The sequence below is a fragment of the Pteropus alecto genome, unplaced genomic scaffold (assembly GCF_000325575.1).
Source record: "Pteropus alecto unplaced genomic scaffold, ASM32557v1 scaffold155, whole genome shotgun sequence".
Taxonomy (NCBI): Eukaryota; Metazoa; Chordata; class Mammalia; order Chiroptera; family Pteropodidae; genus Pteropus; species Pteropus alecto.
This window is the reverse complement of record NW_006438113.1, coordinates 13,197,844-13,216,295: the sequence shown is the minus strand read 5'-3', so window position 1 is coordinate 13,216,295 and position 18,452 is coordinate 13,197,844. Positions and strand designations below refer to the sequence as shown.

General features: G+C 48.9%; 1 protein-coding gene across 2 annotated transcripts; it reads right to left on the bottom strand.

Moving 5' to 3' along the window:
- Window positions 1-7,130: 7,130 nt before the first annotated feature.
- Window positions 7,131-18,142, bottom strand: TBATA (thymus, brain and testes associated). Of its 2 annotated transcripts, none has more exons than XM_006915635.3 (9): window positions 17,941-18,142; window positions 17,366-17,601; window positions 15,231-15,386; window positions 14,270-14,349; window positions 12,793-12,969; window positions 10,771-10,852; window positions 9,894-10,038; window positions 8,678-8,727; window positions 7,131-7,617 (listed from the first exon to the last, which is right to left on the bottom strand). In XM_006915635.3, the coding sequence occupies exons 1-9, from the start codon at window positions 17,967-17,969 to the stop codon at window positions 7,532-7,534; spliced, it is 1,041 nt and encodes a 346-aa protein (XP_006915697.2). In that variant the 5' UTR covers window positions 17,970-18,142; the 3' UTR covers window positions 7,131-7,531. The 2 variants fall into 2 exon arrangements, with proteins under 2 accessions (XP_006915697.2, XP_024905079.1); XM_025049311.1 differs by having other exon boundaries at window positions 12,793-12,966; window positions 17,941-18,140.
- Between the last annotated feature and the right edge of the window lie 310 nt (window positions 18,143-18,452).

Genomic DNA, 18,452 nt, shown 5'->3' with positions numbered 1-18,452 from the left:
GGAAAAGTCCAAATGGAATATTGATGCTGGATAGGCAGTGGAAGAAATGTGAGGCATCTTATTGAACGGGGAGGGCTCACATGAAACCGAAATGTGCTATGCAATTTAAAAATACCCATCCACACCTCACTGCTGCCGCCCCCCATCCCCCCCACCCCCAGCTGTCAGACATCACCAATCCATCACTGAGTGTATGGATTACTGTGTCACAGGCTTCTCCCTAACATTTGTGAGGCCCAGGACAAGGGCACAGAGAACCCCTCCAGGAACCTCACATGGCTGTGGGGCAATCTAGCCCTCAAGTCCAAGCTTCATTTACATCCCTCTGTAAACAGCCCCTCCTTAGGAATGACTCCTTTTAAATAGCTACCACTTGGGCCTAGAGGTGCACACATGGTCACCCAGTTATGCCTTAGGGGGAACTGAATCCCCTAGGGAGGTGCTAGCATAGGTACTAGAATTGTACTCAGGACCGTTCAAGCATGGAGTTCTGTGGGCCCAGGTATCCAGAGGGTGACCCACAAAGAGAGAGATCATAGGCCCCAGATGGACACATGCCCTTGACACAGTGCATTCCTTACGATGGTAGGTAGCACGGGCAGAGTGGGACCTCTAAGAGCCCAGCACCCCAGCTCTAACAGCCATCCTGACAGATTGCATGGGTCAGGAATAACATATACTATGTGCCAGGCACTGTGCTATGACCTTCACCTAATATCTCCCTAAATTGTTACCACAACCCCATGGAGTTGGTGCTATTATTATCTCCATTTCACAGGTAAACTGAGGCTCAGAGAGGTTGAGTCACTTGCCTAAAGTCACACAGCTAGCAAAAGGTAGAGACAATCTCTATGTAGGCAGCTGAGGGGAGATCACGTAATTAACAAAACATACCTGGAATTCCGTATGCAGGACAGCCTCTGTTATTCAGTAAGTGACAGTATTTGCAAAAAGAAAAGAGCTTGAGATTCCTAGTATTGAAGTAAGAGCCCAGATATTCCACTGACCGATTAACCTAATGCTTTGGCTGGGAACAGTTCTCATATAAAAGCAGAAGCCAAGGCTCAGAGCAAGGACGTAGCTGCAGAAAGTCACACAGTGAATAGCCAAGTCTGGCTCTAAAACCACAATGATAAAGCACTTCACACCCACTAGGATGGCTATAATTTTTAAAAGACAGATAATAACAAGTGTTATACTGCTGGTGGTAATGTAAAATGGTACAGTCGCTAAACAGTATGGCCATCCCACAAAAGTTAAGCATAGTGTTATCATATGACTCAGCAATTCCACTCCTAGGTAGATACCCCAAAGAATTGAAAACATAGATCCACACAAAAATTTACACATAAATTTTCACAGCAGCACTATTCACAATAAGAAAAGGTAGAAACAACTCAAATGTCTATCAGCTGATGAACGGATACAAAAAATGTGGTCTGTCCATACAGTGGAATATTATTTGGTCATAGAAAGAGTGAAATACTGATACATGCTACAACATGGATGAACCTTAAAAACACTATGCTAAATGAAAGAAGCCAGTCTCACACACACACACACACACACACACACACAAACACACAAACACACGTGCACACACAAAAATACTATATGATTCCATTTATGAAATGGCCAGAATAGGCAAATCCATAGAGACAGAAAATAGTTCAATGGTTGCATAGGGCAGGGGAAGCTTTGAGGTAAATGGAAAGTGATTAATGGGTATAGAAACCTATTGCAGACCTATCATAAAAAGATTCCTCATGGGTATAGGAGTTTCTTTTTGATGAAAATGTTCTAGAATTAATTGTTATACAACTCTGTGAATACTAAAAATCATTGAATTGAATATTTTAAACAGGTGGATTTTACGGTTTGTGATTTACATCTCAATGAAGCTGTTATATTAAAAATTAGTGGGGGAAACTGGGTGTGAGATGTGAGAACTCTGTACTATTTTCATATTTTTTCTGTAAACCTAAAACAGTTCTAAAATTAAAGTTTATTTTTAAAAAGTTATAGATAAAGAGAACATACCCAGTTGACTTACTGGCTTTCCAGGAAACAGTCTTCTCCCACCCGTCTGTCCCAAGAAAACAAGGAAAATATAAACCAGCAACATTCTTAGTTCTCAAGCTGAAGTTCAGAAGGGAGGGTGCACACATGGGTCCATGTAAGCAAACAAGAGAATCAAGAACCCATAGGAGGTCTTGACTGCAAATAGGAGGATTGGCTAGAAGTGTTCCAGATCCAACGTAAGTGAAAGCAAAAGAAACTGATGTTGTACCTATGCAAAAATTCTACAGAAAAAAAAAGGGAGGAAGGAATCAAGGAAGGAGAAGGAGACAGGAAGAATAGCAGCATGCAAAGGAAAGATGCAGTATACATTCTGGAAGAAGATACCCCCAGGAATAGAAAAAAATATTAGATAAGAAATGGTTTTGCATTCTCAAAGACAACTCAGATTCTTTGAAACAAGAGTTTGAAGTTGAGACAAGGCAATAGAATGAGTCGAGAGGAGGTTGTGGGACTAAGAAAAGAAACCAAGGATAAAAATAATACCACTGCAGAGTTCATAAATATAGTAGAGCAATATTAAGGGTATAGTTGACATGATAGGAAACCGAGGCAAGAAAATGGGAGACAGATTTGAGAAATGTTACACAGCATGCAGAAGAAATTAACCCAATGTGCAGTAGAGGTGATCTCTAGGACCATCCTCTGAACCCAGAAATAGGATGTACTTGCAAGCTGTTTGACCTTGGATAAATAACTTAACCTCTCTTCTGAATTCTTGTCTATAAAATTGTGCTGATAACAATATCTACCACATGGAGTTATTATGGGGTGTACAGGGTCAAGAGGGTGGGCTCTGCCCACTGAAGCTGCCAGGATTGACTCCTGAGTCTGCTTATTATTTATAAGACCTTGAGCAAGTTACTTCTTTTTTCAGCTTCTTATCTGCAAAATTGTCATAACAATAGTATCTACCTCAGGTTCTAGTGTGGATTAAACACTTAAGAATTGGGGGGCACTTCTTAACATAATTTTATGAATATATGAATAGTTGTTCAGTTTATATACATTTGATATGTAAACAGTCAAGTCATGCTTAATGTTGAAAACAGCTATTTCCATTAAATGATTTTAAAATGCCCACTATCATCATTATTATTTAACATTATTCTCTGAAGGTATTAGGTAATGCAGTCAGACAAGAAAAATTTTAAAAGGTATAAATATTTGAAAGGAGGTGCGGTCTGATCGAGACTTTATAAAAGAGTTTTGACACAGGCAAAGTTAGATAGCCAGGGGAAGAAGGAAAGACTTGATCTCTGTGGCTCTGAGACCAGGGTTAAGGTTTGAGCAGCCAGGAAAGGAAACAAGTTCCCTGTTACTATAGTTGTCTAATCTGAGGTTGGACACCGTGTTGCAGGTGCTGCAATAGGGGTCTCCCATGGGCTGGGAAGGGTGCTAGGGAGTTTCTGAGGAATTGCACAACAGTGGGATTCTAAGGTTCTTGCAGTGAGGTTAGAACTTCCCCTGTCTTCGCTGAAATGAGTCTCCAGCCTTTTCTCATTTATTTAAGTGGAGTGCGTGTGGCGGAGGGAGGGGTGATGGTTGAGCCAGCAAACTGTGCAGGGAGACGCTAACCCCCACTTGTGTCCTTAAGCCCAAAGTCTCGGGGTGGCTCTCTCATCTGCAATTTATGCTAGTCACCATTTCTCACAGTGTGGTAAATATACATACTCTGGTGGTACAATAGATGAACTTAGGCGGCACATGGAGGAACAATTTGATTTTAATACATTTATATTTATTTTTGTGTGTATGAGACTTTTATAAATCAAAACTATGATGCCGTGGATATTATTGAAAGGGAAAATCTGTCTTCATGCTTCAGGCAGAGAAGCAGAGGGTAAGGAGAGGAGAAATTCCAGGGCCTGGAGCCAGAGAAAACTTAGGAGTGACCCAAACATGGCTATGGCATCCTAACACCCAGCAGAAGTCAAATGGGGACCAAGCCGCTGCAGACAGGCAGTGCTGCTAAGCAGAACATACTCTGCAAAGCCAGACAGACTTACAGCCCAAAGCCCGGTCACTAGCCCGGCCTCTGGCCTGCACAGGGTCAAAGGGGCATAGATAGCCCAGTACAGGTGACAAGGAAGGCAGGCCTGACACTAGCTGCATTTCCAGGAAGGCCAGCAACAACTCTGACAAGTGCTTTGTGAGATGTCTGGATCCCTCAAATAACCTCTGCTGACTGTCCCCATGGGGATTAGCGATAACTCCCTTCAGACATGGGAAGAGGATGCAGCCCCGTTGGGGGACTTTCAAAAGGGCCAGGGTATCAGAGCAAACTCTGTCTTGCTACACATCTAAGAAGCAGGGGAAGAGGAACCAGGAGGAAGAGTGGGTGACAGGCTGGAAATGAGAGAAGGGTTTCCTTCTCTGTCTGGAGACAAGTGGTCCTTGGAATATGACCTGCAAGATGGCAGTATAGCAGAAAGAGAACACTGACTGAGGAGCCCTCAGCCCTGGGTTTAAATCCACTATTGATTGGCTATGTGAACTTTCACATGTTACTGTAAAAGTGGATGATTATGCCTACCTTATAGGTTTCCTTGAGCATTAATGAGGTCGGATCACCCCATACAACCAGAGCTTGGCCATCCATGCTTTTTCAGTATAGCAGTGTCCCATTTGCATGTCATAGTGTTTATTTCTACAATGGTTTTATGTACACATGGTTCCACTCAGTCGCCTTATCTTTCTTTCCCTTGATAGATTGCGGGGCTGCTGAGAAAAATCTGTTCAAAATCTGTTCTCAAAATATATGGGTAAGAAGCCAGGCCCAGAACATGTCACCTTTAAGTACAATGGCAGTGGGTACAAAGGCCAAGGAGTGACACATGCATTTTGTGGGGAGTTGCAAAAGCAAACACAAGATAAAGAAAGCAAAATAAATAAATTTGAAGGAGTGGTCTAATCAATTTTGATGAGAGATACTCTCTATGGATAAGAAAAATGTGAGAATCTGCAGTGGAAAATAATCTCATGGCACTGTTTCCTGAAAAATTAAAGATGAGGTAGAAGGATTACCTAAAGAGCCAGGGTTTTTATGCCAGTCGTATGATTTATTTTGGAAGTAGATATCTTCTAGATTTTTTTACTGTGTGGATTTTAAAAAGTTATTTGTAGTGGAGGAGGGATAAACTCTCATAACCATAACTGCCAAGGGACAAGGACCCAGTGCCATAAAAAGACTTTCTGTTCAGTTCAGCCCCTTGATGAGGTTGGACAAGGCAATGTGGGGCTGGAGAGTTTGAGAAGAGAGTCTGGAGGAAGCCTAACTGCCGTATCGATAAAAAGAAAATGTGGGAGAAGTTCTGATACCTGCCACAACATGGATGAGCCTTGAGGGTATTATGCTAAGTGAAATAAGCCAGACACAAAAGAACAAATATGTATGCATATACGATTCCATTTATATGACGTATCTAGAGTAGTCAGAGTCAGAGAGACAGAAATAGAATGGTGGTTGCCAGGGACTCAGAAGAGAGGGGACAGGGGAGTTACTGGTTAATGGACACAGAGTTTCAGTTTTGCAAGATGAAGAGAGTTTCTGGAGATGAATAGAAGTGATAGTTGCACAATAATGTGAATGTACTTATTGCCACTAAACTGTACACTTAAAAATGGTCAAAATGGTGAATTTCGTGTGATGTCTATTTTACCACGATAAAAAAGTTGGAAAAAAATAAATGTGGGCTTTCTGGGGACAAACTGTTGGCAGGTGCGAGGACAGGGAAGGAGAAAGCAAGCGAGATGGCAAGGGGCATAGTCGTTATATGAGAGGCTGCCACCAGGGAAACATCCCCAGTGGGAGGACTTCAAAAAACAAGGCAATTTAATACTGACTGTGAAGCTGTTTGCTGGATCCACAGCAAATCCCCATCCAGCCCCTGATCTTGACTAAAGCCTACTGCATGCAAAGGTTTGTGTGAGTGGGATATTTGGGAAAACCTGGAGGGACTAAGTCTATCTGAATTGATGTGAAGTGGCTGAAAGTATGGAAAGGAGCTACAATCTATGGACTGAACTCAGTAGAAGTACGAACTCAGAGCCGCAGGTGACCATGACATTATAAATCATCAGTGCCTCCCTCCCCCTTTCAGGAAATTTGTAGAACTCTCAAGAAAAATATTGGACTTTCCAGAGGGTCAAGGCTATCCTCTTTAGAACTTAAAGGATAGAGACACCCTCAATGCATCTGGGTCACATTTATGTAATGTCCCTTTCCTCCTTGATCTCGCCAACGATCATTTTGCTAACCCTTATGTTTTTCAGAAATGTAAGCACAACTTTTGGTGAGGGTTGCTGTTTGTAAGAGTACAGTGGGATTCTAGAACCAGACGTATGGGGTTTGGATCTGGGCTCTGCCACTTACTATGTGGCCCCTTTCTGAGCCTCAGTCTGTTTATCTATAAAATGAGAGTGATAACATTAATACTCTTTCATAGAGCTTTTGGGAGAATCAAATATAGTACCACAAAGTATGTAGAACAATTCACATAGTGTTTGAAGATAGAGTGAAGAAATAAAATGGAGTTATTATAGTCAGGCTGCTAAATTATTAAAATTAAGTAGGCTGAGGCATGAGGAAACAATTACTCTTGTTTTAACTGACTATGGGAACTTAAACTTTTGAACTTTCCAGTCCTGCGTCAATATCTGGATAAGAATGAGTGAGTTGTGTGTTAATGCCTGGACATACATCAAGTCTTTAGTTAACCATCTCAGTGACCTCAAGAAGAAAATGTTCCATTGACCACATCTGAAGAATACCATCTTGGACCAATCCAAGGCCTAAGAATGCAGAACTGAATGAGCTTTTTCCTATGAGAACCCTCAGCTTTTCTTTCTCCTTAGGAACACTCTGGGTATGGCCTAGTTGTGTTTCCAGTTTGCAAACTCTAAGACCCTTGAGTAAATCTTTGTCGTTTATTTCTAGCCAAAGCCTCCTGACTCTCTTGAGTCAGTTAAGGTGTTCATCATTAGCTATTACTGAAGTCCCTGCCTCGGTGCTTAGTAGGAACTCAACAATTGGTATTGATTATTATTTTAAGGAGGCCTGTGTGTTCCTGACCTCTGCTCTAACCTACCCAGAACGCTATGTGTTTTGGCACAAGGGCAGAGCCCCTTTCTCAGGCCACCCCAACCACAATCTTCCCTTCAGTTCCTTGGAACGTAAAAGAACCAGATGAGCCCCACTTGGGGGGTGGCATTGGGCATTCTCCAAGGGAGTGGGAATGGTTCTGTGCAGCTCATCCCTTCTCCAGGAACTAACAATCCAAGCACAGACCTACTGCACAGGAGGTGGAACTGTCCTCTTAAAGGGAAGACGGCATTTTAATAGACCGTGTGTGATAGGAAAGTACATATTGCTGTTGAGGAGATAGGGGCGGAAGCAACCCTGAACTCCAGGCTGGCCCTTGAGCAAGGTGGGCAAGGCGCCACTGTCTCCTCAGCACTCTGCCATTGGCTTTGACGCTTTCTCTTCTGTGTCCTGGCTTGAATGCATCCGGAGAACTTGTGCTTTCCCGATATGCTCTGGAAGAAGGGGAGACACAACTGGAGGAGAGGTTGAGGAGGGGCTGGGTCCCTACCTGGGAGGGGCCCAGAAGACCTGGGTGGACCCGTCTCCCCAGAAGGCTCCCGGTGAATGCGCAAGAGCAGAGGGAGAGGTGTGAAAACCTGAGTCAACCCACCTTCTGCTCTTGGCTCTGGTGAGTGGGAGGAGCCAACTCCCTCCTCTGAGCCTCACCACACCACCCTCTCCTTTCTACATTCAGGTAACACATATCTATGAAGTGCCTACCCTATGCAGGCACTCCACTGGCCACTCAGGACACTTTACAGTCTAGTGTGGCAGAATAATGTACATGGTGGATACCTGTCTTCTCTCCCCTCCACCTCTACTCCCTTCCCCCCGCCCTGGTCTAAGGCACCAGGGTGACTGCAGCAGCCTCCTCCTTCATCTCCTTCATCCCCTCCTACCCCCCAAGAGTCCATTCTCTACACAGAAGCCAAAGGGGTATTGCCACACCCTGCTTATAACCTTCCGGTGAGACCCCATGCACTCTGCATGAGGCCACACACTTAGCCTTTCATACAGGCCAGCCCTGCCCACTCTTCTCAACTCACTCCGTATCACTGTACCCAGCCCACAAAGTTCCAGTCACCCTGGCCTGCTCTTTCACCAACACAGCAGGCAGGTAGGAGCCTTGCATAGGGCTGAATCCTTCCTGTCTTTCAGCCCAAGGAGTGCTCTCCCTATCTTGCTAATCCTATTGCATCGCTCTGCTTTATTTTTCTTAGAGCACCTATGCCCCTCCGATGTTTTTATTGGTTGTCTGCACTCCTCCTCCCTAGGTTGTAAGCTCCATGACAGCAGAAAATGGTTTGAATTCTTCTGCAGTGATTCCCAGAGCCTAGCACGTAGGTGCTGAATAAGTTTCTATTGAATAAAAGAATGAGTGAATGGATGAATGGATGAAATGAGCAGCTTCCTTGGGCAGAGACCTGTCTCCAAGGAGCCTTGAATCTGCTAAGGAATCCAGCCAGGATGGGTCTCGGTGAGCCCTCGGTGACCTGCTGCATGGACTCTTACCTGGTTTTTCGCTTTTTAGTAGAGAGGGTGTCTTCGTCTTCTTGGACTGGCTGTAACCCACAAAAAGAAGAGAGGGCCCAGAAAGGTCAGGCTGGAGCACACCACAGCAAAGTGGCAGGATGGGCGGGGAGGTGAGGAAGGTGCTCCAGGGAGAGGCAGAAGCTGACCTTCCTAGAGAACCAGCAAGTGTTCGTCTGTGACTGACCCCACCCCAAGCAGGACCCTGACAATTGTGACTCTTTTGCCTGCTGTGGCCACAGGAAACCAAGGCCCTCCTGTCCCAGAAGCTGTAAGGGAGGCCACTGTACTGGCCCTCTGCCAGGTCCCCACCCCACTTGCTGTCTTGGATTTTAATAATTTGCTCTTTTGACAAGTTTCCTACAAATCTGAGTAATGCTGGGCTTGTCAGTCAGGCCCAAGCCTGATCCTAGCTCCTCTGCATGCTGGGCTTGTCAGTCAGGCCCAAGCCTGATCCCAGCTCCTCTGTCCAGCCAGGTGACTTTGGGTCATTCGGTTGTTTCTGAGCCTTAATTTTCTCATCTGTAAGATGGAGGTGATACTGCCTCTATGGATGGTTGTATGGACTAGAAATATGTAGAGCACCCAGCGGTGTCAGGCAGACATAGTGGGCACACAATATTGCAAGTTCTAGTGCTGACTGTCAGGCCTCACTCACCTGCTTTCTGAAGCCTTCCCTCACCTTTCCTTTCCACAACTGGGCTCTTTCTCTCTAGTCATCCAGGACCCTTAATACCGACATAAAGGTACTACATAAAGGTACCGACATAAAGGAATGCATCACTTTCTCTCTAGTCATCCAGGACCCTTAATAGCGACATAAAGGTACTGCTGCCTGCCTTGTGTTAGCATTCCTTCTCTACTTGTGTCTTCCCAGAGACCAAGAGCTTCTGCAGGACTAGCTATGGCTTCTTCAGCCCTGTCTTGCTTTAGCTGACACAGGTCACCCCCTCAGCATCCCCACAGCTGGCAGCCAGAGTCTAGTCTGGCAGAGTAGGCCTTTGAGTAGTATGAGTAGCACTGGAGGGTTCCAGGAGAGGGCTGACCTCTTCCTCCAGGTCAGGCTCAGTCAGCCCAGGCTCTGACCAGCACCAGGCTCCCTTCTCTGGACCCCACTAGCCTCACCTGGAAGGACAGGTGCTAAACATGAAGGAGCCATCCTGAGAAAAGAGGGGCAGATGAAGAGTGTGAAGCCCACCTGTAGAGTGGTTGTTCCCTTTCTTGAGGTGGTTCCTGGACTTCCTGGAGCTGGTGCAAGAGTTGTTCTGTTGGGATGGAGTCTAGAGCCTGGGGAAGAAGCTGAGCCACTGCCGTCTGCAGGAGCCCTAGTGCCAAGTCTTTCTCTGTAAGCACAGCCAGGGGACAGAGTCCTCAGGGGCATGACTCCAGCCCCCATCCTGTCCCTAAATGGGACAGTCAGGAAGCAAGGCCCGGGCAGTTTTCTCTAATTATGTCACATTCTGCCCACAGGGCCCCACGGGGAGACCCCACTTCCCTCCTTGTGCCTTGTTCTTGGCTCACCTGTCTTCCACACACTGCGCCCTCTCTGGGAAGCCTGTAAGAAGCCCACCCCCTCATCTTCCCCTTCATTCTCCCCATCAGGGAGCCTTCTCCAATCAGCTCTCTGGCTCTTATCACTCCTCACCCTCCCACTTAGACATACTCTCTACCTACTGTCCCAGTGTATGTATGGGTGTCCATTCATGTGTTCATGTGCATATACCTGTGTGTCCTTATGTGTGGATATTTGCATCTATGCGTGCATGCATTTCCCACAGTAGTGGGTGAGAGGCTGTGTCTGCTAAGTCCCTCCCAGGTGCTGAGACTTGTGGTCAGTATGGAGAAAGGGTCCCCTCTGAGGAGTGGGGTCATGGAAATCTGAGGAATGGGAAGAGGGAGCAGCGATGTTGTCTGGCTGGAGAAGGTTTGTTTGGGCTTCAAAAAGGAGAAGAGGCCCAGGCAGAAGGCCCAGGCCCTGGCATGGGAGCTGAATGACGTGAGCGTACTGTAGAACCAGAAGACAGGGCCCTCAGCAGCCTCCACTCAGAGGACCTGGGCACAAGGCTGTGTCTTACCCTTTGGGGGAGCGTAGAGTAGCCAGAACTGGATAGCATTCAAAGAGTCTGTTTGCAAGATCTGACATAGAAGTTCCAAGATCTGTGGGCAGGAAGACAGGCCTGGGTCAGTGTGCTGGACAGCATGTTCCAGCTGGCAGCACAAGTGCCTGCCCCTGCAAAGTGGGATCCCAGAGCCATATGCTTGGCTGAACTGGTACCCACGATGGTTCCTGGCTCTTTTCTGTGTGAGGCTTGGCATTTTACAGAGGGCTTTCTCTCCCAACAGCCCTGGAGGAAGATTTTTAACCCCCTTACTGGACAGGTGAGGAATCCAAGGCCTTGAGAGAGGAGGACACCTAGCGGGAGATTGTGGCAGAACCAACCCTCAAAATCAGAGGCTAGTTGTATCCCCAAAGTCCCTCACTGGGAAGGCAGTCAGAGCTGGCCAGTCAGCTCCTCAAAGATGCAGTGAGTCCTGAATGCCCCAGTCCTTGGTGTGGGGATTTCAGGGACCCCAGGGGCCTCCCCACCCTGAAGTTCCCACGTTCAGAGTCTGGAGATGTTAGCAAAGAGGTGGGATGATCTCGGGCAGCCTGAGGGTTGGGGCTGGCTGGCTCTGCAAACTGCCCAGCTCGGGGCTCCTTACAGCTGGACAGCATGCCTGCTTTGCTCCCAGCCGCATCCTCAGCCTCTGCCATCTTTGCTGCTTCAGGGCCCTTTCCCCACTGCATTCTCCAGTCAAGGATCATTGGAAAAAGATCCAGCTCTGTCTTGGATGGGTTATGGGGACTCCCTAGGCCGGGATGCTGATGGCGGCTGTGTCTATGGTTGGCTGGAGTTGGAGCCCTCGATGGGGAGTAGAGCACCTGGTATCCTAGGAAAGTGGGGTTCTTTCTTTCAGGAGACCCCACTTGAACCGGTGGAAGTCAGAGGGGGGCCTAGGCCCGGCCTCTCCCAGGCCTATGCCTGCTAGGATGCCCAGCCTCACCCCCAGGTGCCCGCCCGCTACGGCGACCCCACCCCCACTCTCCCCAGGGTCCTTCTCCATTCCTGGCATCCAACTTACCTGCCCTGTGCCCCCTCCCCACGGAACCCGAGAACCTACTTCCAGGCAAGGTGAGGCCGCCCTATGGTGGAGAAAGTACTGTGTTCTAGTCCTGGCTATGCTGCTCCATCTCTGGAGACCTGGGACACAGAATGTTGCCTGGAAGGGCCTCAGCCTACCCCTTCTGTGGAATGGGGGTCTTAGGCCCTGTCTGCTCTATTCACTTCACTGAACTGTTGTAAGGCTCCAAAGGGACAGCATGCTTAAAAGCACTGGTCACAGGGGAAGGTGTCAAGATGCTGGCTCATTGTTTGGCTTTTTTTCTAGAGAACACCTGTGCATTTTAACAGGGACTTTCAATGCCTTTACCCACTGGAACGAGTCATGGACTCATCTCAGGCCTTTGATGAGGAAACTTGAACATGGAGGTGGTGGGCTTTGTGCTTTGTTGTAGCACAGACCAAACCTCTCTCAGAGTGTGGGGTCACCAGACTGGGACCAGCCTTGTAGGCTGTAGGGGACAGCATACTGGGGTATGGTCTGAGGACATACTAGGCAAGATAGTGGAATGTACTGGGGTATGGTCTGAGGACATACTTCCTCTCCATGCTTCTCAATTCCACTGCTGTAGCTCCGTTTAACTCACCAAGTGCCACAGCTGGAACAGACCTTTGTGATAATGTGTTCATGCTCCCAATTTGGCTACATCGTGGAACTGAGACCCCAAGAGGCGAAAGGACTTAACAAAGTGGGAAAGGCTTACACAGAAACCTGGAGGCAGCAGGGGCTTAGAATTCAGGCTCCTGACTTCCAGGTCTGGGGTTTCTGAGTCTTACAGTCTTAGGTGCAAGTATCCCTGGGAGACGCCACACTTCACAGCCATTTATGAGTCCTTGTTGGGACTGCTGTGAGCCTGGGAGCAGTACTACCCTGGTCTCTGCCCTCAGGCCAGGGCCTCCATAGGGCCGCAGCCACCGGCCTTCCCAGGGTCTCACCAGCAGCTCCTGGTCCTGCAAGACGGAGGTCTGGACTCCTCCATCTCTGTGAGAAGAGAAGTTCCGTTGGCCCTGGCGGGAGCTGCGGCGACCCAAGGCTCCTGTGGAAGCTGGGATGAGCCTCCCTGTCTCCGCTGAATACTTCGCCCCTTGCTCCCGCTGAGGCTCCTCCTTCTGCTGGGAGAAAAGTGGCCAGACTCTCCAGGCAAGGAGAGAGATGGGGGAGATGGGGGAGATGGGGGAGATGGGAGAGATGGTGGCAGGGGAGGAGGGTGGGGAGGGAGAGAAAGAGGTGAGCAAGGAGATGAGGGAGAAGGCAGCCAGAAGAGAAGAGGCTGGGTCACATCTCCAGGGCACCCATCACCTCCTCTCCTGGAATCACAGCATTGCGGGGACCCGGGAAGTCCACCAGGCCAGCCCCACCCTGTCCTTAGATCCTTCTCCCCAGCGGGGGCCTCTTCCAATAAAGCCAAAGCTCTTACTTCTGGAAATTAGTTGAATGCTGGCCACATTCTTCCTCCTTGGGCAGACCCTCCCTGCTGCCTCTCTCCCCCTAGCCCATCAGAGATTTGAAAACAGTATCCTGTGCCAAGACCCCCACAACCTGCCTTAATTTTTAGCTCAGCTACACCCAGGTCTGACCCCCACAGCTTGGCATCCTTTCTTAGCCCTGTGAAACCCTCCTAAGCCAAGTCTGTGGGCCCAAGGTCTGTGGTCTCCAGCACCTACCACTCCAGTTAAGACTGGTAGTATCCTTCTCATTCTAAAAATAAGAAAACTGAGACCCAGAGGGTTTAGCTTAGTTGCCCTGAGCACCACAGTGAGTTAGCTGCAGAGCAGGGACAAGAGCTCTGCTGCCCAATAATACAAGGGCGGGATGGGACTCCGCCACAAAGGGCCAGGCCTGTCTTAGGACCAATTCCACTATCTTCAAGCTGCCTCCCACTTGTTTTTAGTGCTTTGTCAGCAAATAGCCCCCATGAGGCCACCCCATCCTGTTTAAAAACCGTCAGTGATTCTCTAACTCTTTGTGAGATTAGACACTACACTGGGTTCAGAAATGACGATGAGCTGGCCTCGCCCACATTCTAAATTGGCCCCTTCCCACCTTCTACCCCATTGCTGCCCACTGTACCCTGTCCTGCAGTCCTCCGCTTTCTGAAGACGTCTCGCATTTCCTAGCTTCTGAGTTGTTGTGCTGCAGGCCCCCACTGGGGTGCCTCCCCTCTTCACTTCTATGCTAGGAACTCTCTTGGCTTTCTCCACCTGGGTGTGTTCTCTGCCCCTCTGAGCCCTCACTGTGGCCCTCTCCCTTCAACTGGTATCCGTCAGCCCCTCCTCCCCAGTGCCGACAGCATCGCTTCAATAAAGGCTAGCTCTTCTGCTGCTCAGGTTGAACCGACCTGGGAGGGATTTCCTTACAAAGGGAAGGATCCATTTCATCTCTTCCCAGTCAGTTCCTTTGTTCTGCACTCACCTCCTTGTTCTTCGGCTCATTCTCCTTGGTGAGGACAACCACCCGGGAAGCCAGGTCCTTTAACTCCTTCTTCCAGGCCTCTGGGAGGAGGAGACAAGATCCTGCCAACTGATGTCTGGAGCCTCCTCCTTGCCCTCCCTGTGGCACCAGGTGTCAGGAGGGCTGTAAACGGAAGAGCCTCCTCTCCCCACAGCCTTGCACCCATATCTTAAAGAGAAAGGGGGAGGTGGTGCCCTTGGGAGAAGGATTAGGTATCACACCATTGGTGGGTGGGAAAGTAGGTGTGGAGGGGTCTGATGATGTCCTGGCCTGTGGCCTTACTGGGAGACACCGGAGAACATTTGGCTATGTGTGCCAAGATGCGAGTGGCTTAATCTTGCTTTGCCTCTTTTAGGAAATTGAAGCCAGGGCTGAGAATCAGTGGATACGCGGCGCCAGTTATTAAAATATTGAACTGCTCCTAAAGAGCTTGTTACAGAGCACTGAGCAAGTCTTCCAAACCTCTCTGCCTTGCAGTCTGTCCCAGCCCCGCCCCCAAGATCCCCCCCACCAAAGGAAAGGTTAAGATCTGGCAGCACAGAGGCCTCCAGAATGCTGATGCAGTGCTCTCTGTGGCTGATTGTTCTGATGCTGGTGCCTGAACATATAAGTACTAAATATTTCCAATATTATCCCTGTTTATGGCTGTAAGTCACATGACAATTGCCCAAATCTGTGTATCCTCTGCTTGTTATTACTCCTCAAACACCTCAAATCCAAGCAGGGGCACATTTCTGAGGATCTGTGGGGTGGGGAATAATGCAGTTGCAGATGCTCAAGGAAATGAAGAAAAATCGAAGTACTTCACCAGATCTCACCAACGTATGACCTAAGGCTCATTCCTTCTCAGGCACCTGCCCCAGTGGGGCAGCCCTTGGAGAGAGGGTGCCCGAGGCAGAGGGTCTATGGCTCTAGTACTCACCAGAAGAAAGCCAGGGGTCTTGATTGGACTGTGGGTCTCCAATGGGGACAGAGATGGTGGGCATTCCCATCAGATAGTGGGATGAAAGTGCAGTTTGAAGTAAGGGATCCAGAGAGAACTCGTCCCTGACAACACAGACGGGCTTCCCGGTAAGATCTGCGAAGGGGTAGAGGCTGTGGGAAGGAGTCATGGCTGGACCCCAAGAGCTCTAGGAGGCCAGGAAGAGGCTGGTGGACAGGGAGAGCACTGGCCCCACCTCTTCCAGTAACCACGGTTCATAGATTCATTAGAGCCCAGAGGGCTTCTGCGACCACCCAGACCTTACCCCTGGGGACACTTAGAATGGACTGCAAAGGGAAGTGCTCAGGGTCATGCAGTGAGTCAGGCTTCCAGAGACTCTAGTCCTAGGTCTTTTTGGCTTTCTACAACAAAGCAGTGATTGCAGGTGTAAGCATATAGAAGTAAGCCGGGGCACCTGGGGGTGGGGACAATAAGCCATAGTCCGTGACAAGAGGGACTTGGACTCAAACCACAGGGAATGATATCTAGCTAGACCCTCTGGATAAAACATCTTGCCATCTGTCAGCCTGTCCAGGGCTGAATGCAGGGTAGCCTGGAGGTGGTGGCAGGCGGTTTACACTTGAGGACCCTTCTGGCCTAAGGTCTGTGTGACATTATTTTATTAGATAGTCAAGCTTTAAGGACCAGCCTGGTTAGTACTTAACATTGTGGCTCATTCTTTCCTTCCTAAAATACTTTCTTTCTGGTGCCAGGACCTGTTCACTCTCTTGGCTCTTCCTAGCTCACCAGCCATGCTTTGTTTCCTCGCTGCTTACTCCTCATCTCAACCCCTTAGCCTTGGAGTTCTGGAGCTCAGTCTCCAGGTTCTCCTCTCCTGTATCTACACGGTCTCCTGGATAATCCCACGCAGGCGTGCCACTTCCAACACCATCCCTCCTTGAATCGCTCTCACATTTGCATTTCTTCCCTGAACTCCATACCCAATTGCTTCCTCTGTACCTCTACCTGGATGTCACATTTTTGCATCTCCCAGGTCCCAATCTCCTTCCTCACCCTCCACTGGCCCTTTTTGAAGTTTTCTTTGTCACAACCAATGAAACTCTAGTTTTCCAGTTTACTCAGGCCAAAAACCTGGGAGTCAACCTTGATTCCTCTCTTCTTCTCACACCCCATTTTTGATCAATCAACAAATCCCATTGCCTTTACTTACCTTCTGTATATCTCTAGAGCAGGGCCACTCAGTCTTCCACTGCTACCTCCCTGGTATAAGCTATCACCTAAACAGAGGCCCATAGATCACTGCTGCCACTTTGCTCTTAACTTTCCAAGGGTTCCCACCTGACTCAGTGAGATGGCTTAGGATGACTACAATGTCCTCTAAGGCCCACACGATGGGGTCCCCATTGCCCCTCTGCTGCATCTCCTTTCTCCCCCTCCTTCCTCTGCTCCAGCCACATTGGCCTCTGTGCTGTTCCTCTAACAGAGCCGAGATGGCCCTTGCCTCAGGGCCCTTATACTTGCTGGTTCCTCTGCCTGGGACATTGTTCCCCTTGATATCCACATGGCTGTTTCATGCCCTCTCTTCCTTTAGTTCTTTGCTCAGATGCAATGCTGTCGACCAGCTCTCCCCTCTATAGCCTTAGCCCTTACCACACTCTTGACACCTTAGCTATTTCCTATCCTTCCCCACCAGAGAGTCAGCTCCATGATGGCAGAAGTTGTCTTGTTCATCGTTGTATTCTCAGGGTCTGAAAAAAATGTCTGACTCATACATAGTTCATACTCAATAGATACTTGATGGATGAAATGACCCGAGTTAGAGAACGGAGCTCAGCTCTGAGGCAGAACATTCATCCCTTTTTCTGATTTATAAGATGGGAGATTTGGTGGTAAGGGACATCTCGTAGGGATATACGGTCTGCCCTTATAACCTGCCCCCCAAGTCAAATCTCGGCTTGGCCAAGTTCTTGCAAGTGGCCAAGCAACCCTGTGACCCTGACCAAGTCTCCATTCTCTCTGGGCCTCTGCCTGGAAACAAGAGATGGGTCTTCCCTTTCCAATTTTCAATACCGCCCCACTGCCACTGGCCAGGCCCTGGCCTACCCCAGCCCTACCTTGGATGTGGGTCACACGCTGGGGGTGGGGGTGGTGCCGGGAGAAGAAAGAGTGATGACTGAGGCGGCCGAAGCGGTAGGTGCCAGAGGTTTGGGGCTTGGGGGTCTTCAGTTCCTTTCGGATCACGTCGAAATCCACGATCCCTGGGACCTTCAGTTCTTTCTGTGGTCCATCATCCTCGTGGTTTCTTGGCCTGTGCCCTGACTTCTTCTCAGGCTTCAGCTCAGCCTTTGGACTGAAGAAGAGGGTCAAGGAGAAGCTAATGGAGCCTTCTGGAAGTAGCATCCACCCAAGCTCAGAGCCCAGTGCTTATCACAGAGTCCATTCCTGAGATACTCTGAAACATGGTTTCCAGGATTTCTCTACCACCCCTGAGCCCCACAGCTGGGCCTCCCCCAGGGTTCTTCCCCATGAGACAATTCAGTCCCAGGAAGCCTTCTGTCTTTCTATAGCTCTTTAGCAGGGAGCTAGGATCCATCTGAGAGAACTCACATGGAATCTCCCAGAACTCCAATTTTCTCCCAGAAAGCATCTTTAAAAGCTAGAAAGAGAAGCCATTGACCTACCTACTTACCCAAATACCTGGTTGGAACAAAGGCACATTATATACACCTCCAGGGCAAGAGGGCTGACCCCAGCAAGGGCCTCTCCCCAAGCCAAACTGTTGGCAGCCCAGGAGAAGCCAGCTACAGGCTGTCACTCCCCCCTCCCCCGCCCCCGCCATCTGGGGCAGTTTTGGCCCAGACTAAGCGTTGGGGCCAAAGCTGGCTGCCAAGGCCAGACTACATCAGCAAGTCCTTTCCTTGTGGGGGCCCTTCCCAAGAGATGCCGAGCTGATGAGGCAGCTCTGAGGGCTGCAATGCCGCTGGAAAGCTTCAAGCTCTTGTTTCGCTTCGCTGGAGACAAGCTGTCTCAGGTTCTCTGTCCTCCACCCTGCACCCCTTCCCTCTCCTGAGGATGCTGTGCCTCTGCCCCTGGAGGAAGAGGTCAAAGTCGGTCCAGCAAGGATCCAGAAATGGGTTGCTCTTTGTCTGGTGCCTGGTGGGACCACCTGCCTGCTTGTTGTCTGCTTTCCCTTCTCCTGGT